Source organism: Hoplias malabaricus, chromosome Y, assembly GCF_029633855.1.
Source record: "Hoplias malabaricus isolate fHopMal1 chromosome Y, fHopMal1.hap1, whole genome shotgun sequence".
Lineage (NCBI taxonomy): Eukaryota > Metazoa > Chordata > Actinopteri > Characiformes > Erythrinidae > Hoplias > Hoplias malabaricus.
In genome coordinates, this window is record NC_089820.1 from 4142210 (window position 1) to 4158376 (window position 16167).

The 16167-nt window shown below is 38.5% G+C and overlaps 1 protein-coding gene across 1 annotated transcript in view; it reads right to left on the bottom strand.

The window, feature by feature from the left end:
• The window catches only part of LOC136678356 (sialate:O-sulfotransferase 2-like), a 97371-nt gene that overhangs the window by 35627 nt on the left and 45577 nt on the right, over positions 1-16167 (bottom strand). Inside the window, exon 2 of the mRNA XM_066656387.1 lies at positions 7667-8775. Coding sequence (XP_066512484.1) covers positions 7667-8027 — 361 coding nt within the window. The 5' untranslated portion in view covers positions 8028-8775. The remainder of the gene's footprint in view (positions 1-7666; positions 8776-16167) is intronic.

Consider the following 16167-nt stretch of genomic DNA (forward strand, 5'->3'; position numbering starts at 1 on the left):
GGTTCCAAAAAGAACCTTTTTTGCTGATGTTTAAATGTGTAAAGAACCTTAAGACAGAGTGTTGAATTAAACACTTGTTGAAACCCTTAAAAAGGTTCTTCCCACATGCATTTCTTAAACAAAACTGGTTCTGTATGGAAACAAAAGTGGTTCATCTATGGCATCGCTCAAAGAACCTTTTGTAGCACCTTGATATTTAAGAGTGTAATTATTTTAAAGAGCTGTCTTCCTGTAGAATGTATGTAAAAACTTTGTGACAGAAAATGAATAATGTCTTAAAAATCATGATTTCAAGGCAGCCACATCTTTTAAACGAGGCAAAACACAGAAACCTTGTTGTTGTATATGAGCTGACTGCCATGTTATGTGATGGGTGGATTTTAATACCAATCTGATTCTGCTCATTACCAAAAGACAGCTGGCACTCACACAACAAAATATTGCTCTTATGGTACTCACTGTAGTGAGTCTGATAATGTACTTTGTGTTGTATCAGGTCAGTGGGGTCAAAAACCTATACTAAATCAGTTTTGTAAACTTTGCTTTGTCTTTGTTTCTAGTTGTTCTGGAGTTCTTGTTCTGGCAGTTATTAGTCAAATAAAATAAATATTGGATATTTCCTCATTGCATATTTGGGTCACATCCTTTGTTGATTATCAGTATCTAATCTCTTTTTTCATTCCTAATGTCCATCTGTATCCACAAAGGAAAGTGGTGCCAAGCTGATTTGAAAAGAATTTTGTGTTCACACACCTAAAAAAAAGTGCAATGTCTACCCAATGATGAGAAAAGAGCCTCATTTTGAGATTCTATTTGAACATTGTCCTTGACCTCAAAACGTGGCTGCCACTCTCAGAAAGGGTTTGAAGAACATTTAGCACCTGTTTGTACTGAATCAAACCCTTCTCGTTGAGGTCCACTGCTCTCATGGAGGTGAAACATGTTCTGACCACTTGTGCTCCATCATCTCTTCTTCATCAGATGATAATTGTGGAAGACGCGTTCCATGTGGTTGGGGAGAACAAGTGGCATGTGCTTTTATATGAGACTGGAGCTTTACATTTCACAACCATCTGTTCTCAGTGCTTAAACATGGCAGAGGAATGGTTTAATGAGAGAAGATGGATAAATTTTCTTGCATTAGCCTTGTGTTTGGATTAATGAATTTTGGAAGCCTGAAGATCAACATTCAAGATCAGCAACAATTAGCAACCCACTTGAGCGCTCCTCCTGCCTACTTGCTATGGGTTTCTTACTATGATGTGTAACTTTTTCTTTTTTTCTCCCCTAATGACATATCATGAGAATACCAAACCATGGCTCCTATGTCATCAACAGAATCAAATTTTGAAAACTCTTCTAATCTTCTAAGCAAGGACACTTTTAGAGCCTTTCAAAAGATAAGTCCAATGAATACTAACACTGATTAGTTTGGAGGGACCCATTAAAAAATCAACTCTAAAAAGGACTACGCAATTTCAATTATATTATACAGGTCTGTACAGATTATTTATATAGAACAAATGGTTTAATTAAGTGAGTGCAGTTATATGATGTGTAGAAACTGCTGTAATTAGTTTAGTTGCCAGTGATTTTTCTGCAGGGTGTTATTGCACCTCTAATCAGAACCCCATTCAGATTATCAACTCAAGTGTGTCAGGTGTGTCACAGCAAGGCTGATTTATTGTCCTATGTCTGCATATTTCTGAATATGTATGAGCAAATGTTCACATAAGTGTCTGACAACATTCTTACGCCAAGAGGCACTACCTAAAGCAAAATATAAAATATTTTCTCTCTCTATAAGAATGAACATTTTTGTGATGTAGTGATATGCAAAATCCGTGGCATCCAAGGAACAGGTCTTCTAAAGCAAACAGATTTCTGTGTATTTTAATGCAAAATAACAGTTTATTTGCTCAATTTAACATACAGAGTACTGTAGTTTTGTTGTCAACCTGCTACTATTACACCTTGCACTAAAAATAGTAACATGACTTCTGTGGTCTATGTAAGTAATACATTATGACTCTGCTTTTTCCCATTATATAGCTGATGAAATTAATAAATAATCTGCACAGCATTTAAAATGCAATATGTAATTTGGTCAGTGTGGCAATGGGTACATGCTGCTCCTTTTATAACAAACAGGTGAGACTGATTTGGGCAGGAGCCAAATCACTTCAAACACCTGGGTCTGTAAGTAGGACAGAGAACAGACTGAGTACATAGGACAGCCCCTGTGTAAGCAATTTTAAACATTTTTGCTTCCACACTTTGGGTCATGAGTGTGTAAATAAAACACAAGAATGATGATACAGACAAGCACCTTCTAGAAAATGTATTTGGAACAAACAAACAAAATATTTTGTATTGTATATTCAGATTACAGGTCCAAAAGTCCCAGCCACAAATCAATGGCCCTTCAACTCATTAATTTGTCTGGCCATCTGTACTGACCAGCGCTCGCCAACTATTTCTGCCAATTAAGTCTACTCTAACAAAGGAGCGGCTCCACTGCCACAAACACCACTCTTTCCATCAAACTCGCCCTATCCGAGACGTTTTCATCTTCTTCCCAAGAGAAAGAGGCATGAGCAGCAATTATCACATCTGCTGTGAGTCATTAGTGTGCAAAAGCAGTCGTAGAGGTAGGTGCCCTTTCCAGTTAAGGTATTATTAAAATAAAACATATAGCTGCTATCATAATTCTTCACTGTGGATATGGTGTGGTTTGGGTTTTGGAATTGTGGCCAAAAAGTTCAACCTTGGTCTCATCAGACGTAGCACATATTCCCACTTTACACATATGTTATCCACTCACTGATGACTGACTGATACCTTTCAGGAATGGGGTCCCTTTGATGCTTTGTATGCTCCTTGCGGACCATGGCTTCACCCAATAAATTACAAAAAATATACTACATTATAATTGATGGCAGGGTGTTTATGAACTCAATCTAACAAGAGTTGAGAAGTGACTGGTTAATTCTGAACACAGCCTGTTCACCAATTGTAAGAGGGAGGGCAAAATGTACTCAATCATAAATTCATTTTCCCCTCCAAATGATTTCAGTTTGGTTTTAAATAAAATTACCCTAGTGTTTAAACAGGGTTATGGAGAATTTTGATATCTATTGTATTTACATACTTATCAGTTCAACAGTAGTTTAAAAAAATCACTACCTGCTGTCTGCTGCGAGTTATGAGAACAGATCTATCACAGAATAAATGACATTGAGATCGCCATGGCAATATAAATAATGCTGCATCTGTAGCAGTGAAAACCTTAGGCTAGCCTGCATTTGGATGCCCCTGCAGAGCACTAGAGCTGGGCTGCAGAAGGCAATGAAACTGTAGCCTGTGACATGTACACTGTTGCACTTTTCACTGTTAACAGTCTGGGTGGTCTTTCTCATATTTGGCATGTAGAATTCCATGTCATTTTTTTTCCAGAAACAACCTGAAACCTGGACTCTTCTCACAACCGAACATGTTTTTTTTGTTTTTAAGTCCATCTCAGAGGCCAAGAGAACACCACCATTTCTGCACAAAACAAACATATGCCTTCCTCTTTGCATAATACAGTTTCAGGTTGCATTCCTTGATGCAGTGTCAGACTGCGTTAAATGACAGTGACAAAATACTCACAATTCCATGTGGGTATGTCCATCAAGGTAGCATGACGGTTTCTTAAACAATACCAGATCAATATTCACACACATTTAGCAGCAGATTCTGACCTTAGCCTTTACCCACTGTGTTTTGAAAAACATTGAAAAAATATTCTGCCTGAATTGGTTGACAAACCTATTGCAAATTTTGGCCTGTGATGAGCTATCTGAGCTTTTATTGAACCATACTTTTACATCTTTTGTATTCACCCACTAACAGTGTAATGATCCAGAATAGTGTGACCTGAAACGTCTATAAACAATTCACTCTTATCTTGCTCGTCCCGAATTTTTTAGCAGTGTGTTGTTGGGTTCAGATTTATTTCTGTACATTTCTCCATTAAACAACACTTTAAGGAAGTTTAAGAAATCAGAGGTTCATGTTTTTTTTACATTTTAAAAAATGCCATAACTTTTCCAGAAATGGGGTTTGAAGATTGTGTCCAAAATTCATAGATTACCCATTTTACAGCTGACTTTGGGAGAACATCCTCTATAATGACCCTTTGACTGTATCCTGACCTCACTTTTATTGTGTTTATTTGAATGACCAGACAGAGTACAATCCCACATTTACAGGGATGTCCTGTTCCCTCACGCACAGATGGCTTTCGCCTACATTCTGAGCTAAAACCTGCTTTCATTTGGCAGTTTTTGAGTGATCTAGCAAATCAAAAAACTTTATATATACATGATATATAACACTATATTGCAATAATGCAGATTAAATTATTCCATTCAATTTTATTTGTACAAGATTCCAACAATGTCCTGATGTAGATTTGTAGAAATTCAGGTGCAGCTCCATAATAAAGGCAGGAAAACTCAATAAGGGCATGAGAGAGAAACACTGATCATGAGAACCAAGATTCAAAAGCAAAAATCTCACTGAGAACATGAGGAAAATACATGGGGAGAAATCAAGGCTAAAAGCAAGGGCTTAGATGTGTCAGATCAAGCAAATATCCCTGACTGTTTTCACTGTTTCTTACAGATATTTTGTGATAATATTTGACAAGAATTTATAAACTGCACTAATAAAAGCACAAAAATATTAGACACATTGAAATAAATGCGCTCGCCAAAGCACAAGCCCAGCAGATGACAAAACTTTTATTTTTATTTTTTCTTGATAATATGAGCAAAGGCACTATTACTGAAGATACCTTTATTGTTTTATGAGTGGACAAGACATATTTGACCAATTCTTCATGTATTTATAGTTTTAATAGATTTGTTTGTACTATATTATGTACAGTGTAGACAGTGTGTGTGATCCTTTGGTGTTTACAATGGGGTTTCCTTTGTTCCAACTGTGCTGGCAAATCAGCTTACAGTGGTACTCCTTGCTTGGGTGTAGAAGTGCATGGTCTCCAGGAACAGTGTCACGAGTACTATGAACATGAAGCAACATGGATAAAACTGATATCCGTGATAAGTTTGGCCACTATGAACATGATATTAAAGGAAATCCATGTAATATTTTATTATAAAATTACAACTTCATAATCATTGTGATGCTCCACTGACCTGTAATAGAAAGAATAGAGCCTATGTCCCCGCTACTCTGCAGTTCGTACTGCAGAAACTGCACTATGCAACTTGTGGAAGAATGTAGAAAATCACACTCCCCTCCCTCCTCCTTCACACCCAGTACAGTGCAGTGCTGTAAAAATGAATTATACTACAAGCAAGCCCCAGGAGCAAAAGAACCCAAATCTTACCTAAAGTTCTTTTTCACATTAGATACATTTTCATGTCTACATTTGACTAAATGTTTTTTTTTTTTTTGTTAAAAACAGAATATTCTGCTTTGAGAAATAAAAATGTGCCTGTTCAAACTTAGTGCCATTCTGTATTTTATGTTTATCATTTAAAAAAGGTCAATGTTCATTACTAGGGATGCACCGATATCGATATTCCTTCCGATACCTATACAGATATTTCATGTTCAAGTATCTGCCGATACCGAGCACAGATAGCAACTCTTATCTATCTTAACTACTAGAAAGTGGCCTATAAATCCAGATATTTATATTGCTATACTTACAGATTTTATTTTGTAAAAGCAGTGCTCTGTATTGCTAATAAGATATAATAAACTTGAATGAACATCATTTACTTCTTTATTAACTCCATCCATCCATCCATTATCTGTAACCGCTTATCCAATTTTAGGGTCGCGGGGGGTCCAGAGCCTACCTGGAATCATTGGGCGCAAGGCGGGAATACACCCTGGAGGGGACGCCAGTCCTTCACAGGGCAACACACAGTTCTTTATTAACTGCACATTAAAAAACATAAAGTTTCAGAGCCATGAAAAAACAAATATATCCACAATGCAGTAACAAGTACAAACAGGAAGACATAGTCTAGCCTGACTGAACAGCTTTTTACACTATGAGGATATTTGTCATGAATGTTAAATGCACTTTGCTGCTGACCTGTGTTAGCATGCTTCTTTGTTGTTGCTTGTATGAAGTCAGTATTCTTTGGCATGCCTTGACGCTAGTTTGCAGACTCTGGTGCAGTCACAAACATGTTCAATTTTTATTGACCCGACTTTGGACGTAGTCACATAGTGTAAACGCTTCACCAACTCAACTCTGAATGAATCCCGCCAACAGCCAATGAGAACAGAGCACAGAAAGTCCATTGGTACTCTACAGTGGAGGAGGGATTAAACGGTAAACCTATGGATAACTTAAAGACATTGCATAGTGCTGGATGCACATGTCCCCAAATAATCTCCCCAAACTTTAAATTCGAGCTGCATCTAGCGGCGTGAATGTGCATCAGTATCTGCTTCTTTGGGTGTGTCCCAAAAAGTGCCCTGTGTACTACATATAGAGAGTAGGGGGCCATTTCCAAGACACTTATGTTATTGGTACACTCTGTAGCCGATACGGATATTGTGTTTAAGTGCCAGTATCGTTGATGATACGGTATCGGTGCAACACTATTCATTACTCTTTTTTTAAAAATGCTGCAATTCAACGTTATTTTTAAATATTGAGTATTGAACAAAAAAAAGATTAATTGAATTTAAAAATAACTGTTACTTGCAGAGAAGTGATGAATATTAAAGAAAAAATATGATGTAGGCCTTATGAGGCAACACCACAAACCTCAGTCGAAATTTGGCCCACTGCAGAACCCACAGCTCTGACATAATCCCTTGAACTGATGACCAGACAAACCTCATTCACTTTCAACTTTTTTTTCTTTTTCTTTCACCATATGAAAATAGCTTATGTAAATGCTATGACATAAAAAACAGCATACTTCAGTTAAGACATTGTGGTAGTTTGCAGAGCTTCAAAGAATTTTGAAAGGTTTTCCATTGCCCAAAAGCACATCTTAATGGGCACACTCTAAATCTTAATCAGGAACACACTTGAGTATATTGTTTGCTTGATTCCACATAAGAAAGAATTGGCCTGTGTAAAATTAAGGGGATTTTTACTCATTCATTTATTCATTGTCATTTGTCTGTAACTTCTTATCCAATCCAGAGTCATGGTGGGTCTTGGATTTGATCCAGAATCATTGGGCTTAAGGCAGGAACAAGCTCTGAATGGGGCACAGGGCACCGCATACTCATAATAATAGACACCTTTGTGTGGCCAATTCACCGATTTGTGTTTTTGAACTGTGGAAGGAGACCAGAGCACTCAAAATAAACCCACGCAGACAAAGAGAAAACTCCTCACTAGCAGTCACCCAAACTGGCTTGAACCCACAACCCCAGGATCCTGGAACTCTGTAACAGTGACTTGACTTTGTGCCTTTTTGTTTTTGCAAAATGTTAACATAATAAAACAATAGTAATAAATTAGTAAAATAACAATTTCAGAAATGTCATATTTAAGTGAATTCCCTGATTTTACTTGAATTTTTGACTTGTAAAATTACAAAACAGAAATTCAGTCTATTTCATACTAAATAATAGCAACTGATATCATATTAAAAAAAACAAAACATAATCTTACCTCTCTCATCCTCTGTTTCTTTGGCATTTCTCCCTTTGGCCCCACGGCTCCTGCTGCCGGCGCTGGTCCACACTGGGCCGTCCTGCCCATTCCCCTTCGTCCAGGGTGGCCCGAACCTATGGGCGGCCCTCCGTGTGTCCTTGAACACCCTGCCGATAAGCCCCAGTCCACGGCTATCCGAGGACAATGCCCCATTCTCAGCCGATGTGTGTGGGTCACGGCCTGTCTGGGCACTGTCTCCGGAGAATCCAGAGTGAAGGAATACGAGGCTGCCAGCAGTGAGGTAGAGGAGGATGAAGGAGAAGAAGCGGACGGGCTTCCGGCGGAAGTAGCGCTGGATCTTCAGCAGGGGCCTGGCCATGACGGAGCCTCCTGACACACACTCGGGCCTCGGACAAACATGAAAAGGAGAGGAAAGAACGTTTTATAAAAACGTTCTGCCAGGGTCTTCAAAGCTGTTAGCTTGAAGCTGTTTCCTTTCTAACTTCTCAATGGGAGGCCATTGATGGTGCTCAAATTCAACTACACCACAAAATTAACAATCAAACAGGATACAGAGAGGATAAAAAGATCCCGGAATTAAGATCCTCAAAGTTCCTCAAAGCTGTTCTGGTAAAAGGTTTTCCATTTTAGTTCCACAGATTGATGTTGCTATGTGTGTATTGGGATGGCTTTTGTGTGTATTCAACCCAACGCACAGTCAACTACATAAAACAGCATCAAAAGACGAGGAGGAAACGCTCAAGAAAAACATGTCCTAAAAGGGTCCTCAAAAGTGCACAGCTGGGTTTCCTATTTAGCTCCATGGACTGATGCTTCTGTGGAAGGGCACTTTGAGAATATGCCTCTAGTTAGTTCTTCAGAATCCAGTCAACTACAGTACCTCTCCGATCACTGTGTGTCTGTTGTTTTACATCCAAAACGATTCAGTAGCAGAGGCCATGCTGTGAAAGTCAAACTCCTTTGCAGACCGAAAGGTGATATCACTGTGGCGTTGATTTCCCTCCTGCTATCAGACTTGCTCTCCCTCTTGAGACCTCGTTTCCCACCGAACTGCCTATCAGTCTAATCCCCGCTGAATCAGTCCTGAGTCATCACTAGCTTGGAGACTGAAAAGGGAGAATAAAGACAGAGACAGAAAACAAGAATAAGTAAAGAGCTTTGGACTTTCTATTGGTGAAAGTGCATTGATTCAAGACTACATGAACAGTCTTCAGAGTTTAAGTAATATACAGATATATACAAACTACAGCAGTTAAAACATTCTTTCTAGATGTGTTATGTTTTGATGAAATGCTGACTTTTCTTACGCTGTTTGTTTAAATGCCTACTCAGTCCTGTGAATGCTATTCACATTCGACAGGCAAAAACAGAAGTGAGAGTCTTAACTAAGCACAAAATTTTGCATGACAGGGTGCATCACTAACACACTGTTGTTGTCCACTTTTATGTAATACAAAGTGCACAGTTATGTGATATATGTCAAAATGGCTTGATTAGTTTCAGATTTTGTAGAATTCCCAAGAACATATTTTGGAGGAAGTAAAAAAACAAACAAACAAACAAAAAACAACAACAATGATCTGGCAAATATAAGTATTATGGCCCCCAGTAGTATATAGAGTAATGTCACTCTAGAAAAGGCATTTAACTGCTTAACAGCCAAATTCTGGTGTGTTTTTACACATTTGGCCAGCACTCATTACTAAGCATTGTGACATTAATCTAATATACAGCTGCTCCAGAAAGTCCCATTTAAGAGAGAGCGAAAGAAGCCACATTTTAAGTTTATTCTTTAAAGCACAGATTATTTCTCATCTAAAAAGATGATTCAATTAGTATCACACTCCTTGTATGATTCATAAATGTGCTGCTTCAAAACAGAAATTTGTTGAGAAAATCTCTGGATCCCTAGAGACAATGAGGACACACTGTGAAAGTGCTTATTGTTTAGAGGACCCATACATCACCAGTTCTAGAAGCACAAAATATATTTTTTTTCTGTGTCTGTGTGTTTGTGTCTGTGTGCGCACGCATGTATATGTGCTTGATTTCTACATTCTACACTCACTGGCTACCATAAAAGAATCACCAGCCCCTTCACTTTCAATCATTGGATTAGAAACACCTATGTCATTCATCAAGTTACTGACCAGTTTATTAGAAACACCTACCATATACAACAACACACTGGCCACATTATTAAAAACACTCAGTAGTTCCACTCACTGGCTATTTCTAGAAACAAATATCTTTTACTTCCACTCTTTCCATGTGATTAAAAACTTTTACCTTGTTCTTTTGCTCAGTGATCACTTTGCAACATCTACTTTTGATTGTCACTTACTGCTATTTGAAGAGCGTGACATATGTTAAAAGTATGCTGAATCTGCCTAGGGCAGCACAGTGGTGACTGTCTGTGAGGAGTTTGGTGTGTTCTCTCCGTGTCCACGTGGGTTTCCTGCCACGGTCCAAAAACACGTAGGTAGTAGTTGGATTGGCCACTCAAGTGGCAGAGTGTGTAAGTGAATGTCACCCTGCAAAGGACTGGCGCACCCTCCAGGGTGTGTTGCAGCCTTGTGCCCAGTGATTCTGGGTAGGCTCGGGACCCACCGTGACCCTGAACTGGATAAGCTGTTTCAGACAAGGAATGACAAGGAATTCCCACAAAGTCATGTGTGCGTTTCTCCCTGTCCTGTTCTCTAGCTACGCCCTGCACCTTTGAGCTTGGAGTGTCATGTGACATTAGGGCTGTCACGATCATGAAAGTATAAGCAGGAGATATGCACAGCCTAAATCTCCTTACTCATTTGTCTCACTATTTGTTTAGAAATACACATAACTGATATTCTGTTTGTTGGGATTGAAATAAAATATAATTCAGTGCAAATCATCGCAGTTAGCTCAAATAATCGTGACAGGTCTATGTGACATTGTTCACAGGTGTTTCTCTTTTTTTTATATCACTATAAAATTTATTTATATATTTATTTTTGTTGTTTGTGGCAAGTGAGATGTTATATCAAAAAATAATCCACTTCCAATTGCCTTGCTGCTTTGTCATGATTGGTTTTTGACTGCCATGTTTTTTCACTGTTTTTATACAAAGTGGACAGAGAGCTTAAAAAGAGCATTTTAACATAAACACTAAAACTAACATATTGGGATCCACTATCTCTGCTACACACCACACTTTCTTGTCACAACTGTTTGCTTCTTTTCAGAAATGTCTTATTTGGATGACTTGAAGCCTGTCATCCAGCTATGCTATAAAAGGAACAAAATGGAGCAAGAGAACTGGGAAGAGCAATATGATTCTGTCATATTTTCAGAGAGCAGAATGTTCATGCTATTTATTTATTTAAAACACACACACACACACACACACACACAAACAAACAACCCCCTTTTGTGCTTTCTCCTTCAGGCAAAAAGGGAACGTCACAATCTTGCACGGGCACACATACTGTCCACAGTCAAATTTATATCCAGAACTAGGGAAATAGAGGCAGTGCTTCAGAGCATGGTCTTTGTTTACTAGATTTAAGGGATCAGTAATGCTCCACATCTCTGTGTACAGTCACTGGGACATATGTGAAGTATTGAAGTCTCAATACTACGGTGCAGGTGGTAAAGTGGTTGTGAGCTCCACCTCCAAGTCTGTCGAACACAGAAACAAAGACAGGTTTTTCTAAACAAACATTATTAGCATCTCATTCATTTCTGTGAAGTTAGATGCTGAAGGCTCCACAATGTGGAGAAAATATCAGAATGAAAATGTACCCCTACAATCCTGGGTTTAAGCAATGGGTTTATCTGTTAAATAGTATACATTGGTTTTATCACTGGTTGCTTTTTTAGAAACTTCTTGTAGCTCTGTATTGCTGGTATACAGTTAGATGCACAGCTGATTCTGTGCTCAACCTGTGACCATAAAGTTGGTCCTGGCTGGAAATTTTTTGAAAGTGGACCATCTCTCAGTCTGACACTGATGAATAATATCTGGACAAATGTAGTCGCAAACCAGTGATGAATGTGGCTGATAGCAGCTGAGAAGTCAAGCTATGTCCTGTATATAGGTGCCACTGAATAAAAAAGCAAGGTATGTGTTTGTAATAAATTAGAGAGTATGTTTAATAGGTTCATAGTAAATATTTATTCAGGCTACTGCCATTGAATATTTACAGAAAAAACGCTTTGCTAATGCTATGCAAACACCCCATGAAGTATAATAAAGGCCAGATATACATATGCTAACGGATACCTTGGCCAAACAAGCTTTCTGCATAGGCCTTATTTGTAATTGTACTTTTAAGTTGCGGCTCACTTTTCTAACACCACAAGTCTACTGGTGATAGCCATGCCAATAGAGGTTGTTACATGTTTCTATGCATTACAGTTTTCACTGTGGTTTAACCTAATGCCAACAACACTAGAACAAAAAAAAAAACAAGTTCTAGGGAAATGGACTAAAATCCAGGGACTAGTTCACAAAAGTAAATTTTACAATTTATCAATTTTAACTTAAATTTATTGTGGGCGGAGCTAAGTTTTGACACATTTTAGATACAATTAGATGCAAGGAATTTTGTTTCTACGTTATACGGTTTAGGAGATATGGACGTAAACGCGTTTGGTATTGCTATAGCGCCACCTTGAGGCCAATAGGCATAATTTTCCATAGTTCTCTAATTGCACCTCAGCTGTACCTTGCCTTAAATTTTGGTGGCTCTGGGCCTTACGGTCTTTGCTCCAGAATGAGTTTTAGCTGAGAAAAATAATAATAAGAAGAAGAAGAAGAAGAAGAAAAATCCCGACAATCGCTATAGGGTCCCCACACTACGTGCTAGGACCCTAATAATAAATGTAAATGCAAAGGATTGTCTAAAAATAATGATTTGTTATCTTAGTATAAAATGGCAGATGTACATGTGCTATAAAATATATTAACTATTCACTGAATCTAACTTTAGCTTTAAACCTTTTTTCCAAATGCAAGAAACAAATTCCTGATTATAAAGGCTGCATATCTCAAACACCAATTTAATATACATCCCAATGACATTTACTCTATGTATGGGGTGCTATTTGTTAAACGGAGTAGACCCCCGAGAGGCTCATACCAGTGCCATACACACTGCACCATTGTCTGTGTCTTCCCTGTGCTGAGAATGGTCAACCATTAAAATAATATATATTCAACAGAGCTCTTGTGGTGAGAAACTATCATAAATGCCATAGAAGGGTGGTTATATTATTAAGATATTGAAATTAACCTTCCTTTGTCAAAATACGATCAAATACGACCAAAACATTTTAGGCACTTTTCTTAATAAAATTTGGAAGCTTCTTTGCAATCTTCCTTTGGAATCTTCAAAGACCCCAACCTCTCCATAACGAAAAGAATTCATTTTACAACAGAAAAAAAAATTGTATTATCTAAGCTTCATGGCAACATTTTACATATTACCTTCCTTGATAAACTAATCTCATGCACTCTCCAAATGGCCTTTTCCCCTCACCAAACAGTAAAAAAGTTCTGACTCACCTAGATTCATTCTGATTAGTTTTGTTTCTAACCCAGTACTCTTCCCCTTTAAGGCCGGACGTGTTTGAAGGGGAAGCTTTCCCCGAATGGCTGTAGAGTGAGGGTGCCTCCCTCACTCCCCCTCCTGTGTTTAAATGGTCTCAGTAGGGAAAGGGCAGACAGTGAAAAGGATCTACGCTTTGAAAACGTATTTATTGTTTTGACTGTTGTTTATTTCGAGTGCTGTTGCCATATAAAACCGAGTCATCTCTTGCGGTGCGTGTGTTAGGCGCCGAAGCATCCCCACCTCCTTGGTCCCTGATTGGTCTACAGACTTGATTGACATGTCATTAAAGCAGAGAGCCCAAGCTACACAGCCATAACGGAGATCCATGGGGAACATATTTAAATTATTTTTTTTATTTGTTGTAGTTTATTTTGAACTGTTCTTTTTTTTTGTTGCAAGTACTCTTTACACAAACATGAGGATTACCAATGAGTGGATTGACAGAAAGACTCAAAATTAGTCTTGCTTTGAAGGGGACTACCTATGTAAGCACTGGTATGCTTTGTGTGTGTGAATCTCTTGTGAGCTCTTTAGGCTTTGTGGTTGTTTTTTTTTTGGTTTTTTTTTTGCGAGGAAGAGATCTTATGTTTGGACTAACAATTATTTTTGGTGTAATTCATTAGTCATACATTTTAGAGTAGTGACTTACAGTAGTGTCTCGAGAGTCTGCCCATATGTACACAGTAAACAAGTACACAGATAAGAACTGCGGCGGACTGAATGTGCATTACCACGATTAAACAATTTCCCTGGGATGGTGTATCATGGACAAATTCTTATCCTTCACAATTTCATATCGCCATATCGCACACCCCTGAATGAGGACAGACATATAAACCCAAAATTAGGAACATTTCAAAACCCAAAAATCTGAAAAAATTCACACTAACAGTTACTGTGCATGTGCATAACTCCACAATATGACAGGGGCTTCTAATAGTTACTTAGTTGTGAAAATGATTAATGTATGTTGGTAGGTGGGAGTGGGTCCTGGAGAAATAAAGAGCAAGAGAGGGTCAGTGAGCCTGTCAGCTTGTGTACAAATTATGATCCGGCAAAGTGGGATTTTGCCAAGGGAGTGTGTGGTGGGGGGAAAGCAAGCCAGCCAAAAGAGAGAGACAGAGACAGGCCAGGACAACAGAAGCGAGTCAAAAGCCTGATTAGGAATGCAAAACAAATCAGCATCTGACCCTCCCCTGAACTGGACAGAACAGTCACCTCTGATCTGGCCACTGTTCCATACACAAGCCAAACACAAGCCTGTGAATATCAGTCATTCCAGGAATGGCAGAGTGGAATTAACAAAGCCTACACAGACGACTGCTCTGTGCAACTGTCCTCAGGTCATCCCATAAACACACACTTCATTACGGCTGGGCATGGGGCCACACTACTGCAGCACTGCATTATGGGTCCTCTCTGCAAATGACTGTATATAACACTCAGCTAAAGGACCCAGCACGACCACCAGCACTGTTGTGAAATTCTCAGTCACTTGGATACCTTCAACATAAACAACCACCTCTATCTTTTTAAAAAATTGTTTATAAATTGGTCAGCAAGTTTAATATTTATTGATTCAGATTTAATATACAATATCCCAATGTGTGAAACAAAACACAATGATACTTCCAAATCCTCATGTGACCAAGCCTGTGAGATAGATGTTACCCATGCTTCACCAAGCTATAAAGAACAAAGACAATATTTCACAAGGAAAACATTTATAAAAGCAATGAAAGAAACATTGTGCTTGTTCACATTGTGAGAAACCTCTGAAAAGCTTTCAGAGACAATGTGTTTGAGGAATGTTACGCTGCGCTGTGTATGTGTGTGTTCTCTCTCTCTCTCTCTCACTATCTCTGTAAATTTATAGGTTCTGCAATCTGTTCCAGTCCATGTTTGTTCACCCGTCTAGAGTTCATTCCAGTTTCCAGTTTGTGTGTTTGTTCATCGTCCTGAGTCCGGTCCCTCATCCAGTCCATGTGTTGTGTCTGTCAACGTTTCGTCTACGTCATCTCGGCGGGAATCATAAATACGTGTCTGTGTACACTGTTAGGAAGCTTTGTTTTGTGCTGTGATTGTGTTGTGTATATTGAATTCTGTTTGCCTGGTTTTGACTTTGATCCATTCCTATTTCGACTACGAGTTTGTGTTTGCCCCTTTTTGAATACTGACGATAGATCTATCTTTTGTAAATTATTGTAACACTGTATATATTTCACCAGAGTAGGGTTGGCTGCCGTTTGTTTTGGGAGTGGGTTTTGTGTGTGTTTTTGTGTATAGACAGGGAGGAAGGTAAGGTGTTGTCTTTTGTTTCCTTCTGTTTACACTTAGGTAAGTTAGAGTTGTTTGTGGGTCAGTTAGGAGGGGTGTTTGTTTGTTGTTTTTGTCGGCTAAAGGCCATCCTGAAGTTCACTGGTGTTCGGTTTCATTGTACATATCACATTTACAATATATATTCTATTCATTCTGTGTTTCCGTTTGTGTCCTTTTTGTTTCACCATTTACATCTGTTACCGTTATCCCCTTCATATATATTAATTTCAACCCATTCCTCATTCTGTTACGGCTCAACCCTAGACTGGGTCGTAACAGGAAGGAGAATGCTTCTCATAATAAATTACTCAGCTGATCCTTTCCACATGTTTGTGTGGTTTGGCCCCATTTCAACTTGCAAATTTTCTCTTTGCTGTCAGTATGTCTCTGACTTTGTGTCCAATGAGATGTGGAAAAGAAGGTGGGGTAAATTAATGAGACTGCCCATGCTCCATACCTTGCAATAAGAAGTCAGAGCATATGTGTTGGTACGTGACTGTAAAAGGGAAAAAAAAATGCATCAGTCTTTTTTTCTCTAAAATCTGTGTATAAAGCGAATCAAGCAAACTGATAAAACGTGCATAAACA